The 19,021-nt window shown below is 42.1% G+C and overlaps 1 protein-coding gene across 2 annotated transcripts; it reads left to right on the top strand.

Annotated features, from left to right (window-relative positions):
• The first annotated feature begins 4,496 nt into the window (after positions 1-4,496).
• LOC147425053 (uncharacterized) lies at positions 4,497-6,750 on the top strand. Of its 2 annotated transcripts, XR_015186482.1 has the most exons (2): positions 4,497-6,025; positions 6,173-6,750. XR_015186482.1 is itself a non-coding variant. In XM_086500632.1 (1 exon), the coding sequence occupies exon 1, from the start codon at positions 4,682-4,684 to the stop codon at positions 5,705-5,707; it is 1,026 nt and encodes a 341-aa protein (XP_086356758.1). In that variant the 5' UTR covers positions 4,497-4,681; the 3' UTR covers positions 5,708-6,111. The 2 variants fall into 2 exon arrangements, 1 of the variants encoding a protein (XP_086356758.1); XM_086500632.1 differs by lacking the exon at positions 6,173-6,750 and having other exon boundaries at positions 4,497-6,111.
• Positions 6,751-19,021: the final 12,271 nt, after the last annotated feature.

Genomic DNA, 19,021 nt, shown 5'->3' with positions numbered 1-19,021 from the left:
GACCAGATGGAGGAATCTCACCTATTACCTTAGATCTGGCGAATAATGTTGGGTCAGTGTGGAACTAATTATTCCTTAGCTTGTTGGCTTTGACATCCAGAGTGGTGAGAAGAGGATAATGAATTGAGATACATAAAGTATACTTAGGCTTTGACCTTATCATGTTGTACATGTTGGAAGCCTGCAAAGAGATGTAGCATCTCTCTAACCTGGCTTTCCTTGCCAATTGACCTCTGTTGTAGTTTTTCCAGGTATACTCTCCTTCTGTGCTTGCATCCCATAGGTCATGGACTTCCTTGCAAATGTCCCAGTTGGTCTTCTCATGGACTTGAATGATCTACCCAAGCCTTAAAAACCTTTCTTCCATGGATTCATACATGTTGAAATCACCTACCTTTATAACTGGAATTGTGATGGAAGCAATCTCTTCCCACAACTGCGCCCTGTTGTTGTTGACACTTTGCTGGCATAAACTGAAATCAACATACAATTAAAGGGGTGTGGGAGGGGGATATCACACCCATAATGAGATCTACATGATGAGGCTATTTCTGTAGCAAGTTCTTTTTCCAAGCATATGGCAGTGCCTCCTGAACCTCTGTCATGAGAAGAAAAAGTCCAGTAGAAGTCAAAATTTATTTCATTTAATCTCCTTATGAGGTCACAACTTTGATTTCTTGAGTGCGCAAATGTCGAGGCAGGATTGCCTTTGAGCCATTAACTGATCTTTTTCAATTTGATGGATCAGATCCCCTTGACATTCCAAGATAAGATCTTCATCTATTCATTTTTTTCTTGCCCTGTTGGCTCCTAGAGGGGGTTCTAGCCACAGCAGAGTGGGACCTCTTGTTGTCTTTAAGAATGGCCATTGGCATTGGGGTTAAGTTGGTATTAACTTCTTGTAGAGGTTGTTGGGAGACTTGATTGAGGTCTAAAAGCTTGTCTCTGACCGCAACTTGCAAGTTGTTCTCACCATCTTTTTCCTCGGTTGAATTCTCCATTTGAGTGGCAACTATCTCTTCTCCTTTTGAGTCTGTGGTATGCTATCAACAACGACTATTACCTCTTGGTGTTGTCCATCTCTAAAGTATGTGCTCTTATCTCTAAAGGGAATGAGTCTATGGTCACGCGATGTCATAATAATCAATATCTAATTCTCCTAAATGATTTTCTCATATTAAACTGATCATTTAATGTGGGGAAGTGCCAGGGGAGAAAAAGCTAGAATATTGGTTAAGCTAGCAGATCGGCCACAATAGGGATCCAAAAGAAGGAAAATAGGGATCCAAAGGGGGGGCCATCTGCAAAAGATCCATGTGCAACAATGGGCTAAAAAGACCCTAAGGTTCAGCCCATTAAGACTTCCAAAATGCTAAGGTTCCAAAATTCAAAGGTTGTGTCCAAAGGTCAACCTTAGGGGAAATTGGATGCTTTGTGTGTGACCAAAAAAGTCTTGCATATCCCTACATAGGAGGGGGCGAGCCTAGCAAGTAGGGGATGAGAGAGAAAGTCACACACACACACACACACACACACACACACACACACACACACACACACACACACACACACAGAGGCTCCCTTTACACAAAGGGAATTAGGGACACATGTCAGCTCCCTAGCCCAGATGCCCACAAGGTGTGCCCAATTGCTATTGGATAACCCTTGAAGTGGACCAATGAGAAATAGGCTAGAGTAAATTTAGCCTAATTAATTTTAAAACACTTAATAAAAAGAACCAATGAAAATTAAGTCTCCTGGATGATTATTGGACAGCCCGTGAAGGGGTCCAATAGGAATTGAGCAGCCCAATGGGCTACTTAATTCCTATTGGTCAGAATGGGAAAAGGTCCAATGGGGATTTAATTCATTTAAATCAATTAAGTTTAATTGATTAAGCTCTCACAAAAGGGGAAAGGGGGACACATGTCAGAAGGCTATCACTTATGCTGCTTAATTGTGATAGGCTAGCCCTGGGGAGGTCCAATGAGGAGCCTGCAAGAGCAAATAGCAAGAGGGATCGCCCAAGAGAGAGAGGGGGCTGATTTTTGCAAGGCATTATTACACACACACTCACACAATCTCATGTGTGAAGAAAGAGAAGACTATCTCTTCCCAAGCTTTAATGGAGAGCTCATCACCTACTCCAAGCTTGTGAGATAGAAGCCTACATCAACACACTCTTGGCATGTGGATGCAAATCCAACCAAGAGCCAAGCTTCAATGCATGCTCATCTCCTCTACCATGCTAATTACTAAGCTAAGCTATGCTAGTATGAGTGATTATGTGAGGAGATGTACATCTTTCTCGTAAGATACTCCTTCTTCCTCTCAATCTACTCTCATACCCTGCTAGCTCTCACCATCTTCGAAGGTGTGTGAGGTCTTGGGTCTGAGAACGAGGATAATTAAAGTTGTGTTTGCTAAGTGTTTTGCTTAGTGCATGAAGCTTTCATCTTCATTGCACTAGCTAGTCTTGAAGGAACACAAAGAATTGTATTGTACAATGTCTCTCTTGATGGGAGAAACCATAATACAAAGCCTTTTGGAGGGGGGACCGGCTCCATGCAAATCCGGTCCTCAACTGTTGTCAATAGCTTAATTTCTCTCTCTTTTGAAAGTATTGTTGATGCTATCTAACTAGGTGTTATGCTTTTTGTTGCTCTCTCCACCCAAGCACACTTGTAATTCTCATTAGGAATCTATTCTAATGAAATGCCCACTATGTTCATGCTAATTTCCGCTACACACAAGTTATTAGGCCATTTAAATGTTACACGCGAGGCTTAGTTATCAGTTATTTGAACTTGAACAAATAACTAAGCCTCATTCTTGGTCACATGCAAAAAGGAGCATTAAATGAGTTACTATTCCTACCCTTTGGACCTATGACTATTTTGGCATACTTGTGAAGTACAAGGCATAGTTGGGAGGATGAATGAATAACTAAGTCTCACGTGACCATGCAAAAGGCTTAGTTATTCATTAAATGCTCTGTCTGGGAATAGTTATCAGTAATTGATAACTAAGCCTCGTCGCTCGCGTGATCAAAGCCTGATATATGCTCCCATTCCTAAAGGACATGGGTGTGTAGCTTGCTTAACTCATGTCATCATCATGTACCTAAGGAGCGAACGAGCTACCCTTATGGTAGCAACAATGGCCCAAAAAACTCCCTTTTTGGCTTGCGCTAAGCCAATTGTGGGTTTGTAAGCCAAAACTGTTGCCACTTCTAAAGATAATTGCTCCTAATCAAACCAATGTCACCATTAGGTTGCTAACATGGGTGGGTTGCCTTTAAACATAGACCACTAGCCATATTTGCCAAAAAAGCTTTCACTTTGCAACTCGTAGTAGCTGGAGGGTTGAGTTCTCGACTTCAGGGGGGATTACCCCTTTAAACTTCTGCCTCCACCCCATAATAATTCAACCTTCGATGGCCATTCACGTATTGCAATTGACAATAAAAGGATGTCAATGTGTGGACCGTAGTCACACAATGCATAGTTATCTTGTTGAGAGAACTGAGGCCCGAACTGAGGCCCAACCATGCTCTCTAAATAAATGTCTACAAAACTATACTTTTTGAGTGGTCACATGTGGCAAAGTTCCGCGAGAACACAAGTGTGTGGAGGTAATGTTCACAAAGATGTCGAATGCATGTCGGTAGAGGGAGTCGGAGAGAGAACACACCATCTGTGTGGCCCTATACTCTGCGTAGCAAAAGCGTACATGCAAGTGCTATAGAGCCATGTTTCACGCTATAATCATCATCAAACTTTCATCAATAGCTTCATAAAAGGCTGACCATGTCGATGTAGGCATAGCGCTAGTATGCCTATCCATTTTCCATCGCGTGACCATGAAGGAAGCGATTATAAAAAAAAGTAACTTGTAACTATGCCTCACAGTATTATCACCTCAGGCTGGTTAACATCATGAGCAAAAATTGCGAGCCAATCAAAAGCGCTCTCTCCCCCTGCCATGTTCACGTAAGACGGTGGAAGGTAATGACATGGCAGCCATGTGAAGGAAGAGAAAACCTTTTTCTCTTCCACCCTCCCCTATTCCTCTCCCCCCTCCCCGCGCCCCCCCCCCCCGAATGAGCACTTCCCACCTGACACTTTTTTCCTCCAACCAATGGAGCATTGCCATGCAAGCAAAGGGAGCTTACACAACTACCGCCTTGTGTGAACTCTAGGGAGGCGAAAGAGATGCAGCTGCTTTTGTTCCGCCTGGAAGTGAGAGAAACTTGCTTTTCTGCCGTCGCCTCAGTGTGAACCCAGCCTCAATGATCTCTGAAAGGAAATTGTTTTACGAAAAAGAACAAAAAGGAGAGTTTGGGAGAGGGCTTTCCTCCCCCTCGTTTTCTGCATTTTCTATTCTAGTTCAGTTTTTTGGGAACCTAGAAAGCTACCCTCCTCCTACTCCTTCTCCTCTGCAGCACACAGCCTACGCCCTAGGGCCACAACGCCCACATACACTCTCTCTCTCTCTCTCTCTCTCTCTCTGTCACATACATACGCGCACACGCACATACACATTGTCACACAACAAACTCGCATCTCCTTTCAATCATACTACCCTAGACCCCCCCCCCCTCCGCCCGCCCCACCCTCCACAACGAAGCCCATCTTCTGCCATCCTCCAGCAAGGTCTCCATTGAACCGCTCGCACTTGCATGCAGCCTCGCGAACGTACACGCACACACACACTCTCTCTCTCTCTCTCTCTCTCTCTCTCTCACACGCAGACACTCATTTTTACTACCTCTTCCTCACTTCTTCCATTTTCCTCGAAAGCTTTCCATCGCCATATCTCTCTCTCTCTCTCTCTCTCTCTCTCTCTGCGTTCTGCTTACTGCATTTCTTTCCTCACGCCTGCCCCTCCCTGTCGCCAATACACCTGCATCCTTCGACGTGTTCATCTTCCTCCTTCCCCCATGTCTCTCTCCCTTTTCTCCGACTCTCGCAAGAGGAGGCGTTGTTCTGCAGACGCTTTTTGCGCCGATCACTTCAACAATGGATTGCACTCCTCCGACAATTTAATCTGCTCCGAAACCTTCCATCTTCAAGGCTGCGAGGTCTGCGGGTGGATGCCATCCGCCAACCTCTGCGCTTCACAGGTGAAGACTTCTGTTGATCTTGGCCACGCTTCCCACAAGAAAAGCCATGCATCTTCTCCTCTCAGCTGCATCGCAGACAATGAAGACTCGGCAGATTCCTCTACTGGAAGCTCCTGTTGTTCGTCGTTACCCAGCCGTGAAAGCTCTATTACCGAACAACAAAGGCTCTATTGCTTGAGCGGTACTGCTGAAGATGAAGCAGAGAGTTGGAGTTGGTGTGGAGGCGATGGTGCCTCTGAGGTGGACATAGCAAGCTTCTTTCATGATGATGAACTTTGCGACGATGCAAGCAACGAATCTCTCTCTTTCAACCCGGAAACTATTTTTGTCAGTGATGCAGGCTTTAATGTCGATAATTGCAGCTCCTGTGAGGATGCTCGCCTCGTTGGCTGCTCTGTAGAACATGGAAGCTGGTTTTTGAATGACCTGGACAACAATAGCCAGGCTTTCTTGAACGAGGTGTTGGACCAGGAGTGGATGGCGGCTGCAGTAGCTAATCTTGAGAAGCTGAATGACACGCTCAGGGCGGATTCTTGCGTTCTGCATTTGCTCGAATCTGATCATTCTTGCAAAGAATTCTAGCTTTCGGTATTCCACAGAGGGGGGGGTCTCTCCTTTGCTCCCGCTTCTTTGTCACAGAGAAAAACCATAACTTCCATGTGTCGCTCATTTAGCTGTTGCAGAAATGGGCAATGGTTTGGGGAATCTTGCACATTATTTTCTCCCGCAGGCAGAAAATATTAATTCATGTATCGCTCATTTCGCAGGAGAAGTTCCTACAATGTTGCAGAAAAGGGTTAACAGTATCTTTTCTTGCGGATAGGGGTCTTGAGCATTTCTAAGATACTGTTGGAAATTGGCTTGTATGTCATGGCTGTAACGACAAGGCGAGGTCTCCAGGTGAGCAGCTTTGTCATCGCATGTGCAGCAGGAACCCTTCCAGGCTGCTGTTTTTGGCTATGCAATCAATCTTTTTGGGGCTGTGAAGCTAAATGCCTGCCATTTTTCTCTTATTCATTACGCTGTGCATTGATTCTTGGATTGCAGGGATGTGAAGGAAAATGGTTTGCTTGTCTAATGGAGGCAATCGAATTGTTTTTCTTCCATGGTTGAGTAATATTATTGCGTAGTGAGAGATGTTCTTTCATTTCCTTTGCTCGTGTAGTTTGTGACATTCCTGTTGAGCAGAGCTGAAAATGAAAGAACAACTCTAGGTGATGGATGTATGGGCGTCCATGGAATGAACCTCAAAGTGCATTGAGCAACGACGACGCACGAGTGCTGCGGCAGCTGTTGAGAATGCTTATTACCTGGGTAGTTAGCTGTGTATTGGTATTGTGAGGGAGGTTGATAACTCTGTGGAAGTGGTTGATTAGCAAGTAATTGGATGCGCTTAAGAGAAGGAATTGGATCCTCTTCTATTATGCGCGATGACCTTAACGGGAGCAATAAAGCAATGTATTTTATTCTTTTTTGTATTCATGAGTGGGGAATGGGGATTGGAATTTGGGAAAACTTTGTCATGGATTTGGGTTTATCTAGGCCTATATATCTATCTACGCTTGTCCAGACTGCAGTCCAGCAGTCTTTTCTCTTTCTCTTTTGTGTACGTGACCCACGGTCACCCACCCTATTTCTTCAAGACGCCTTCATAGAGAAGAAACGTGTGGATACATTCCTTACGTGGGGCAGTGGCATTCATCTCTCTCTCTCTCTCTCTCTCTCTCTCTCTCTCTAGTCCTGAGCACAAGGTGGAGTGCGCTCCGGCCGACTGGGTCACAAGCTGACGTGGCGTACACTTTTTGGCTGGCCGCCTGCCGAGAAAGTTCACAGCCCACCTCTTCCAGCCAGCCGGCACAACACTGGCCGGGCCAATGAATTCACAGCAACGCAGCTCTTCTTGTCCTGTTCCTCTTCTCCCGCCAACGATGGTGTGTTCTCTGCCTCATGTTCTCCGGCTGGGTTGTTCATGTGCTCACTCACCTCGATTTCAGCCGACCAGCAGGTAGCTTCATCCGTTGGCCGATCCGACGACCTTCCTCTTCATGGGCTAATTCTCTCTCTCTCTCTCTCTCTCTCTCTCTCTCTCTCTCTCTCTAATGCAGCGGTTCAACCTGGTCGACCGGACCGCCGGCGGACAACCATCACAGCTATCGGAAAGTGACTTGCCGATTGGAGGCGTTCTTGACGCCAGCTACAACCCCAGCCACACGCTGACCCTTGACCTCAGGGCTGTTGCTCTTGCCATCCTCAATCGTTGCACTTGTGCGCAAGACATGTGGTCTCTCAACCGATTCATCGTGTCCCTGAACCGATGCACTAGTGCGAACATTCATAAGCTCCAAGCCTTCAAGAGCAATTTCAATGGCTTCGGTACTTGTCAATGGTCATGCCACTAAGTCCACGTGTCATATCTTGTAGGCCAGTAAGGCCTCTTCCCTATTGGTGGGCTCTTTGTTCTTTTTCATAGGAAGTTATGGAGCTATGTTTGAATTCCTATGTATCAAATTTGGGGGCCAAAGAGAGGAGTAACCAGGCCAAAAGTAGCGAATTGCGACACAAGGGCTTGAGCCCACGTAGTAGCCAGTTAAGTAGAAGTATTCCAAATGAGTTAGGATAAAGGGGCCAATAATGGGGTGGGTCCCTCTTGAAGTACCCATCTACCCCTAAAATTTTAAAAGAAAAACTAGTTTTAAGACAACCATGAGCGTGTTCTTTCACGGTTAGCTCAAATGGGGTGAAATCATTCTCGTTCGATGCAAGTTCAAGCCTTCTTGGCATCCGATGTCTTTATGTTGGGCGTGGACATTGATGCTAGTGGCGTTTTTGATAATAAGAGGATTTCAACAAATGCCCCTACTTGTAGCTTGTTGATTGGGGTAGATGCTCTGTAGCGTTATTGATTGCACCCCTCCATGCTATTATTGAGTTCAATTGCACATGCAGAAGTGGGCTATCTAAGCTAATCATTTTGTCAACACACCTTGGATGTGACAATATTTTGACTCGCTAAATCTTAGTTTCCTTCACAAGCTCACACTCATCGAGTTCAATCACAAACTTAAGAACAACATTGCATTCTTAGGGAATATCTTCAAACAGTTGTACAATGTATGTTTACAGAGTGATGAACTCATAAAAAATATTGTTGTACTTGTCATGAACCTCTTCTTCCATTGATGGCGATCTATACGTCGATTGAATGTGGAAAGGGCTCCTCAGCGTTTGCAACACCTCCTCGTTGACCCGTTGTCTTGTCTTCTGAATGGAGAAAGGGTTTGGTAGTAGTATGTGCTTTAGGTGAAACTTCTTATTGCATAGACCTGAAAAGGATAAGAGCTCAAAACGAGGCAACACACAAAAAGAACGCTCGCCATCTCCTTGGGGGTCTTTAATATGGCCCATTTACCCTAGTTGTTCAACCTTTGCTCTTTCAAACCATTACTAGTCCCAAAATGCCTAAACTTTTGGGATATGATCCTTCATAGTATTGGATGCCGTTACGTTATCGGCCCCTTCACCCTATGGTTGGTTGGTTCTCTTGGCACTTATTGTGCATGGGGACACTCATATAAATCTTTTGGTTTCTTGTTAATATAATCTCAACTAGATGGCAGGGCTCCCAATCTTGATAAAATAAAAAGCCTTTCAAAACATATTAAGACTCAAATCCATAAATCCATAAGTGAAGGGTGAGTTTAGGAAATCCAACGCCCATCAATAAATGGATTGCCAAAAAAGATCTACAAATGGGTCCAAAAGACTTGGGAGATTAAATTCTTCAAGAACAACCTCTTCTTGGGTGGGATGGATTTTAAGAGCTAACTAATGCTTATCGACATGCAAATTGTCAAATTCTTCTAAGCCATACAAAAAGAATAAACTCTGATGAGTGGAATTCAGCTATTGATGCTGCAATGACTGGTTAGATTTCTGGGTCCTTGCTTTGGTAGAGGTCCTTCATCAAGGTGTAGCAGGGTGGCTCCCCTTTCAACCAATGTGTTATGATTGTTGAGAGATGTCATGGGTCGGCTCTAGCATGAGTTGAATTTTTAACTTTTTGGTTATGCTAATATAATTCACTCACAATTGTCGGTTTTGCAAAAACAAACAAGGTGAAAGTTCACTATGCCCTACATAAGGCTATGAGAAGAATTGGATAGTAAAAGGTTTCTTTGTGAGAGAAAAAAAAGTGACCCTAATTTTTTAAAACATTTGTTATCATAATACTTTAAGCATTATGTTTCTTAAAAAAGTGCAACAATAAACTATTTAGTCTACAACATATTCCAAAAACATAAAAAATAATGTCTCAAAAATCGCCTAGTAGCATTGTAGCAAATTGAAAAAAAAAGGTGAAAGAGGACGAGAAAGATTGTGTGACGTGATATTGGATGGCCCTCTTTAAAGAGAGAGGTACACAAATGTCAATACCTCACAAAAACTTGGAAGAAATATTAAAAAAAAAAGTGTTTTTGCTATGTGGAATTAATCATCAAGTTTTATCTCATGGTCCACAATTGCACCAAAAATACAACTCTTTAGTACGGACTCCTTATGTAGTCCAAAAAAGAAAAGAAATGAAAAGGCCCATGGAATTTGAAAGTCATAACACATTTCATGTCCATATAGGCCACTTCTAAAGAGGTGTTTGAACTTCTTGATACATTTGCTTTTTGGACTACATAAGTAGTCTTTAGTAAAGGTTTTTGGGTGCAAATATGGACAATTGGATAAAGCTTGCCGATTAATGCCACATGGCAAGTTAATGATAATAAACTTTATTTCAAATTATTTCTTTTAAGAACTTGTGAGAGTGTGTTGACATTTTGTACTTCTCTTTAAAGAGGGGCATTGAGTATTGTGTCAAACATTATTTTATATCTTTTTGTAATAAATTGTAAACTAATAGTTGATTGTTGTCCCACTTTTTTTTAAAAAAAAATATAATCTTTCATTGTGATACCGCATGTTTTCAAATAGGGATAATTACCAAAATACTCTTCTTATTTTTGAAAATTTCCCCTCAAATTTCAAAAATTCTCAAAGTACCCCCAATATTTTGTCATAAATTCCCAAAATTCTCTTCAAATTTTTCAAAATTGTGAAAATACCCATGGTTGTGAGATTAAACATTTCCAAAAATTAAAAAAGTTGTAGCTGTTCATAAGAAGACTTGAACACTGATTGTCTATCAATACAAGATGCTATAAGTAGAATTTGAGTTGGTTATATACGTTTTGGAGATGAATTGCATCATTATTTTAAGACTTAATTGCTTTTTTTGGCTATGTAATTTGCGATAAATTATGTGCTAAGCACTCAAAAACGGATCTCAATTTTCTAAAAATTTGAAGAACACTTTGGGAATTTCCACAAATTAGAGGAGTATTTTGATAATTTTCCTTTTCAAATACTAGTGTCACTTTCTATTTTTTTCTCTCACAAAGAAGCCAATAGTCTAATGTAGGCCATAGTGAATACCATTGTCACTTTCTATTCTTTTCTTTCACAAAGAAGCCCTTATTATGAAACTCTTCTCAATAGCCTTATGTAGGCCATAGTGGATTTTCATCTTGTTTCTTCTTGTTTATCTTTCCTTCAACGTTTTCTTTCCTTTAGAGGTCCATCGCACCATGCATTATGTAGGTAGTGACTTCATTTCTTTTGGTATGTGGACAAGATTGACAAGATTTCAAAAAAATCTCAGGATGGTTTGGTTGGTTTTGGTTATCGTACTAGGTCTTTGTTTATTGTATTGGGTCTTGATGTTGGGTAGTTGGATATTGTAAGGTGCCATGGATCAGTTGGAGCCATGGCACCGTACTAGCTCTTTGTTTTTTGTATTGGGTCTTGATGTTGGGTAGTTGGATATTGTAACGTGCCATGGCTCGGTTGGAGCATTACCTACTCTGTAAGTTTTTGTTTTAATACATATCTTCACCACTCATAGTTGTGAGTTTGATTTTTTTCCCCCGAAAAATCTCGCTTGAGATGAGATAGCAGCCATGCATCTGTGCATCTCTCTCTCTCTCTCTCTCTCTCTCTCTCTCTCACGTGCTCCTCATGTATTGTCTTGTAGGGAATCGACTTCTCCCCCTCCCCACGTCTCATGTGCTACACGCAGGTTATCTCTCACTCACCGTTCGAAGAGCTTTCTTCCTTGTGTCAGTCTCTCTCATTGGCTCACCGACAATTGTGTGCTCAAGTTGTTAGGTAGGAGCCTAGGAGAGTTGATCAAGAGGGGCTCCTCGAGCTTTGTGTTGGTGGGCTCTCTCTCTCTCTCTCTCTCTCTCTCTCTCTACGCCCAACAATGGTGCCTATGTCTATCATTGGAAGTTGAAAGATGCCTTGGCCGATGCAAACCTCTCTCTCTCTCTCTCTCTCTCTCTCTCTCTCTCTCTCTAGCAGTATGTAGCTCAAGTGTTGGCTTAGCCTATGCAGACTTCTCTCTGACTTCTCTCTCTCTCTCTCTCTCTCTCTCTCTCCGTTAGATTTGTAAGGGTGAGGGAAGGTATGCTACGTCTATGTTGACTTGTATCGTAGGATGCGGCTGTGTTGGAATAAGAAAGAAGGAAGGAGTGATATTGGGTGAGGAGGTTGGTGCAGAGGGTCGAGGAGATGAGCGTAGGGGAGGTGGATGGGGAGGGGAGGGTGGGGGGTGACCCTGGGTTTGAGAAGAAGATTCCATGGAATCTTCTAAAAATAAATTTATTTTAGGAATACTATTCAATTTAACTAGTTTAGCCAATGGCCTTTGACTACTTTTCTCTCTCTCTCTCTCTCTCTCTCTCTCTCTCTCTCTCTCTGAGCATGTTGTGTCGCTGCGTGGCCAAGGGTTACCATTTGGCGAATACTACTATTTAAAAAAAAAAGTTTGTACGTTTTGAAAAAAAAAACTTGTAACGTTTGACTAGTAATGTGGAAGATTTTGAGTTCACGTTTATTAGGGAGTCTTAGTTTATAGATTGTAGCTTTCCCACTTTTCCTTCAATGACTAGGCTACAAGAATTTGTACTGTTTGAATAGTAGGGAGAATTTTGAGTTGATGTTTATTAGGGGGTATCTAAGAAGATGCCTCTTTTTACACGAAGAAGGAAAAGCGCAAGCGAGGACAGAGGAGGACGCAAGGCATGGTAGGTAGTGCATCTTCCATGTAGAGCCATGTGCTTGGTTGTGTGGTAGTAGTAGTTGGGGCAGTGGCTAGATTGGGTGAGTCAGGTAGGAGCTGGGACAAGTGCTAGTGTGTTTTTTTAAGCACTAAAAAGAGGAAGGTAGCAATATATGCAAGTCGGGAGAACAGCTAGACCAAAATGGACACTATCGACCCTCCGTAATGTGTGTGTTCAAGCATTGTCATCCAGATCCTCAGGCTTGCATTCACGTTTTCTATTAAAATGTTGAGAGCGGGAGGATTCTCAATAGATTCCACTAAATAAAAGAGAAAGTAGATGGATGTCTAAGAAACGTTGTGTGAACTTTTGTGGTAGCTCATGAAAGCTATGGCCAATTTTGAAAATCATTTGTTTTTTCAAGCTAGGGTTGCAAGGGAGCTCCCATGTCGCTCCTTTGCAGCTTGCAAGGACTAAAGCCCCATGTGGTCAGTTAGGCCAAGCACCCACGCACCACACTTATTCTTTTATGTACATAATAGAATAAGGGGGCTCAAAATATTCATAGTGAGTTTTTGCTCGTGCAAACATAGGCCTCTTCTCTCTTCTCGCTTCTCCATTACTGCACGTGCGTGCGCGCACACACACACACACACACGTTCTCGCTTGTGCACTTCAATTAGTATCAACGCTTGATGATTGAAGAGCACCATTGGAACTCGGCAAGGAAGCAGGCCGGGAAGCAGAATACATAATAAAAACTTCAGCATGTATTTGCAGATCTATTTTTGTATATCAGGTGTCCACCAGGCCGATTCCGATAATTCTTGACAATTTTTTTGTGTTCTTTAACTTTGTAGAAGAAAGCTTTCTTAGAATCCTCACCGATTTTGAGATACATTGCTCAGATTGCCTGTAGGTTAAGTAGGACAGGCTACAAATTTTACAGATCAAATTTCTCCTGGTTAGAATCAGTGTTTCAGGTCGTTTCTTATGTTGCCTAACCGTTTTTGTGTGCTCTACAACTTTAAAGAAGGATATTTCTGCAAATTTTGCATGGTTTGGGAGTTATCTACCTTAGACAACATGGTGGTCTAGTTTTGCAGGTTCTTTTGCATACAAGTCCTTTGCATTGTAGGAGTTTTTGGTATGTATATGTGTATGTATACATAGATATACACTTGTAGATTGATATGTAGATGATGTATGCATATTGTGGTGATTTAGAGTGCTTTTGGAGCTGATTTGCTACATCCAGAGATCTTAGATTGAGCTTGGTTGTTCTCTTGCTTTGTGCATTTATGGTTTTCTCTTAGTGACGAGAGTATGGGTTGAATATGTCACCAAATTTATATGCATAGGTTGAGAACATTTAGTGGATGTATGCACTCTTGCGACTCTCAAGATTCAAGAGTGGATTCATCACAGGTTATGTGCATTGGCTTGTGTTAATTGAGCCGATTTCGGAGAGTTTTGCAAGCATTTATGGCATGATTGTGAGCTAATTTTTTTACTAATTGGGATGCTTAATTATTTGATGCACGTTTGGTACATGCTTTGAGACTCGTTTGTATTGCCATATAGATGCACATGATGTGTGCTTTTCGATGATGATATTCTCCATTTTACAACAACATATGTGGTTTGAATTTCAGCTATTTTTTAGCATCAATTTGTGCCATATTTTGGTTGATTTGCATCCAGGTTCTTGCCATTAATTGCCTTGCTCTTGCTGAGTGCGGTTGATGTACTTTGTGTTTTGAGATTATAGGATTGTTTTTCTAGATTCAGAGAGGTGTGACTCTGGGGAAACCCGTGTATGCTTGAGTGCGGATTTTACGCATGATTTGCTCATGATTTTAAGCATGTTTATGGCATGAATGGTTATTATAGATAGCTAGAGTACCGTCAAAACTTTTGTGATTTTTTTCGCAATTTTGTTTATTCATACACATGGGTTGCAATCACGTTTAATTGCATTTTGGCACTTAGTGGTTGCTTTGGCATAGTGTTTTGGCATCACATTGTGAGAGTGTTTGCTCACTGGATTATGCCATTTAACATGTATGCAGTAATATCTTCAAGAGGGAGATTGTTGATGATAGAATCATCGATTACCACATAGTGCTCTTGGATCAGAGCGGGTTTTTGGCATCATTTGAGCGATTTTTCTCACTTGTCTCATTACATTGATCGCCTTATTATGCCTAAATGTATGCTGTATTTTGACTTGTTTGGTGTATGAGTTAGCCAAGCTTTGGCTATTGTCAATTGATCGATTTGTGCCTGATCTTGTTCACAGGTTATCGCCATGGATTTGGCAAGTACATCTTTGCTAGAGCTTATGATTTTTCGTACCAGGCTTGATGGTTAAAACTTCAAGCATTGGAAAGCAAGTATGCATGATGCATTGACTCAATTGGGCTAGGTGTTGCCACTACAGGGCATGGATGCTAAGCCAAAGTCTATGAATGATGATGTTTGGAACAATTTGGATGAGCTTGCACGTTCGACAATCATGTTACACCTTGGTGAGTTTGTCTATCGCATCGATTTTGATGCATGTATACTAGAGATTTAGGGTAGAGATTGTGCCACATCACATCGAGTCGTAAGTGGTTTAGCACATATGCTAGTGGTATGCTTGGATGTGTGCATCTAAAAATGGTTCAGTGCATGACATAGCTGGTGCAAGAGATGTCAAACTGCCATTGTCAAGTGATGCATCATACATGATCTGAGATGTACACCATGTGCTAGAGCTTTGACACAGAGCTTGATCTCTATGAGTCAGTTACGAGACATCACATGCCAGGTAGTGCAAGATAAGCACTATTTTTGATTGCATTATGAATAGCTAGTCATAGTGAGAGGTGCTAGTTTTGGCACGATTCATGCGATGCGAGTATGTCACGTTCAAGACGTCACAATCTTCGTGAGTATGCAACCACGCAGAGAGACGAGGCGTGTTTCCTTTGCATCCTATCCGATGCTTCATGGCCACATTAGCCTTTACGTGGGAGGTTGTTGGGGTAAAGCCCCATGTGGCTAGTTAGGCCAGGCGCCCGTCCACTACACTTATTCTTTAATGTACATAATAGAATAAGGGGGACTCACACATTCATTGTGAGTTTTTGTCCCTGCAAATGCATGTCTCCTCTTCTTCTCTCTTCTCCATTAGTGCGCGTGCGCGCGCACACACACACACACACGCTCCCGATCGTGCACTTCACAGTTGACTTGTGACAGGGCAGAGTCTTGGCTTGGGATGTTGGTGCGTTTGTGGTGCTTGGTGGGAAAATTCCCACGATGGCATTGGTGTCCCTTGTGGCAAAGGCCCTTGTAGTTTTGGCCTTGCACTTTGCAGACTCACCCAACCGCTCCCCCTTGATTTTTAACCCTAGTAGAGGCTGCCCCTCCATGCCCCCTATGGGCGCAATGGCATTCAAGTGTGTTGTCCTGTCGGCTGCCCTCGAAGCTGTGGTATCCTTGAAGGGGAGGGGGACAGTGGCAAAGTCTTTTTCTCCTCATGGGTGTGGCAACTCTTAGTAGGTATTTCTTCCTCCTCCTAGTAATTTGTGATGCTATTGTTTGAGTGAAAAGCATGGCAATGGCCTAGTCATCCCAAAATTCTTTGAAGAACTCAGTAGTAAAACCATCCCAACCAAGGTATATCTCTTTGCACAAAGCTTGCAACATGAGAGAGCATTCATCCTCAATGAACGCCTTCTCTACGAGGTTGGCTTCAGAGAGGGATATGGTTCTTTTGATGCTCCCAAGAAGAGTAGATCAAGCATCTTCCATTTCTAGGGAGCAGGCCTTAAGCTACCCTATAATCTGTTGTAGGTGGTTAAGCATTAATTGAGACATTTTGTCAAGATCCTTAATATCATTTCCATCCCCATCTGTGAGCAAGTGGACCAAGCCTCAATTTCTTTCGACTTTGAGAGCCCTAAAGAAGTGTGCATGGTTGTCCTCCTTTAACTGGAGAAAGGTTTCTCTGGATAAGATTTTGGCCTTCCTCACCTCCTCAAGTTGGTGATCGGTTAAGCCCACTTTAGCTTCTAGCCATCTTATGTGCTCCCCCTATGAGGCACATCCTTCCTCTTTTTTTTTTTGTGGTTAGAAGCTCAAATTTGTTAGCGAGTTGTTTAAGCCATTCCTCTTGGTATTTTTTTTTCTTCTAGGGCCTTCAATTTTGATTTTTTTTTGCATTCTTGGCAAAAATATCCTAGGCCCTAGGGCTTCCCAAACCCACATCTTTCCAAAGCTTGCTCAAGCTTTGAGAGCTAGGCTTTTGAAGAGCGGGCCTTTAAAGAGGTGAGCCCCTGTCGAAAGTAACTTCTTAGACCCTTCGGGGTAGTGATCTTCTCCCCTTTTTAAATTTTTTAAAATTAATTTAATGCCTAACAATAGATGATCTGACAGACACTGTGATGTTACCACCTTTAGTTCAAGCCATGAAGGTAGCTAGTTGGCTTGATGGGCTCCACAATAGAGAGGACGTGTCACTCCACTGAATCCACTGGCACACTCTCCATAGAAGACAAGCTTGCAGCATCAAGTGATGCTCTTGGATAGCCCAAAAGTCAATTCCATTCCCTTTTTTGACTTCCTCCCAAAAGAGTGAGCTCTTCTTAGTCCTTTCACCTTCCAAGATTGGAACATAAACTCTTCCATTATTGAGAGAGGGGTACGAGCTCCTCCACCTCTGAGAACTCTTCTTCCGTTCTTTCTTTTTTGATCTCCTCTTCCATTTGTCCTTTATTCTTCTCCTCTGTAACCATGAGGTTTTCCTGGTTGTTATCCCAAAGAACCTCAAAGATGTTACGATAGAGGAAGGGGGCTTTTGGGATATCTGGTGGTACTTCTTTCATCTATTCAGCCACCCGTGCCTAGGATTTAAACCGCTTGCATGAGATGTTAGAGATTTTTTACCATCCTTCATCTTTTTACCAAAAGTGGATGAAAAACCAATCTTTGGAACACTAAGGATGTTGATTTTTTTTGGGCGAAGGATGTGAAGCGGTATTTTGATGTGGCCATTTTGTTGACATGATGGACTTTGGTGGGTTTATCCAAATTCTATGGGGTCCTTGCTTGAAATAGGTCCATCTTTTGGTGTCTTATCATTGACCTTTGGTTTGAGGAGCCACAATTTTAAAATCCATCTAGAGCGTATCAGATATCATCTTTTCACAAACTATCAAGCTTGGGGCCATGGCCAAGGCAATTGGACACAATCTAGCAAAGTGCCCAAATTTGTTACACTTGAAGCATGCACTAAAGAAGGTGACAAATTTTGAAAAAATGACCTTAAATCCTGCCCCCACATTAACAACGAGATTCTTGGGCTAGGAATTTTTGATATCCCACCAAATACACACCTTATTGGTTGCAGTACCAACCTAAGCTGCATTATACATTAAACAATAAACATATTATATGCATTTAATGATTGTATAATACATTCGATCAAATAAAATGGTCATATTATATGATGACACATCATTGAATTTGGCCCTTCGTATCAAACTGGAGAGTTTATATATGCAACCACCGGTGCCCGGGAATAACATTTCACATAATCATGTCATCAACTTGTCAATTCTCCAGTGTTTGGAGAAATGTGGAAAAGGTTGTCAATGTTACTAAACCCTTTGTGGACTTGCTACATGATGGATAAAGATTCTTTTGTCTTTGGGAAGGTATATTGGTATATGTCAAAAGCCATTGAAAAGCTCAAGGACTTTCAAGGCTACACTAGTAGAGACAAAACATTTCTTGTTTCATATGTAGAATCTCGATGGCCACAAATGCACATGCCGTTACGCAACACGTCATTTGCTTTGGATCCAAAATTTCAGCTCCATGAAAAATCCTCCAATTCTAAAGTGATGCATGTTTTCAAGAGCTATTTGCATGCAACTCTTAGGGCCCAAAGGGGGGAAATATGCATTTTATCAACACGTTGACTATGCAAAAAGGGTTGTATGTTTAGTGATCCTTTGCATTGACGCCATTAAGAAAGTCAGCACACCTATGTGGTGGAAAGAATATTGTGGAGAAAAGATAGAATTGCAACATGTAGCTGTCAGAGTATTATATGTTGCTGCTTCAAGTGATAGTTGCAAGAGAAACTGGTCTGTATTTGACTTCCTACACACTAAAAAGAGAGATAGATTACAACCAAAACGGGCCGAGACTCTGGTATATGTGTTTTGTAATATGATATTGTTGCATGCTCCAACCAACATTGCGATGAGAGCGGATGAACATTGATTTGGTATAAAGCAAACACATGAGGTAGTTGCTACTGAGGTGTAAAGTGATGGTGAGTCAGAGTGTGAGGTGGCTTCACAATGTTTAAACATGGAAGAAGGTTGATGACATGGTTCCATTGTTTGATTGTGAGAACATTGTTTAAAATCATTTTTGGTACAACGTACTTATAATCCACTTGGGTATGTTGGCCATATCTTATGATCTCTCTATTTTTACCATGTCACTTTGTGTCCTATTGTCTATCACTTTTATCTTACACATATTCTATACAATTCATAACCAAAAAGAAAAATACACAAAGAATAAATATTTGAGTTGATTACAAAAGGATCACTTGAATGATTACAATGATAGAAGTTATAGCTTCTACAACTCAGCATGTTGAGTGAGGTTTTCCAAAATCTTATTCAAGCAAAGTTCATCAGAGCCAATGGATGCAGAGTTGGAAGATGTAGTAAAAAACGAGTTGAGATTGGCTGTGGCAGTTGTAGCGTCTTCT

Source organism: Adiantum capillus-veneris, chromosome 25 (assembly GCF_014529385.1).
Source record: "Adiantum capillus-veneris isolate H3 chromosome 25, ASM1452938v2, whole genome shotgun sequence".
Taxonomy (NCBI): domain Eukaryota; kingdom Viridiplantae; phylum Streptophyta; class Polypodiopsida; order Polypodiales; family Pteridaceae; genus Adiantum; species Adiantum capillus-veneris.
Note: the sequence above shows the minus strand (reverse complement) of the source record. Positions and strands in the feature narration are given on the sequence as shown.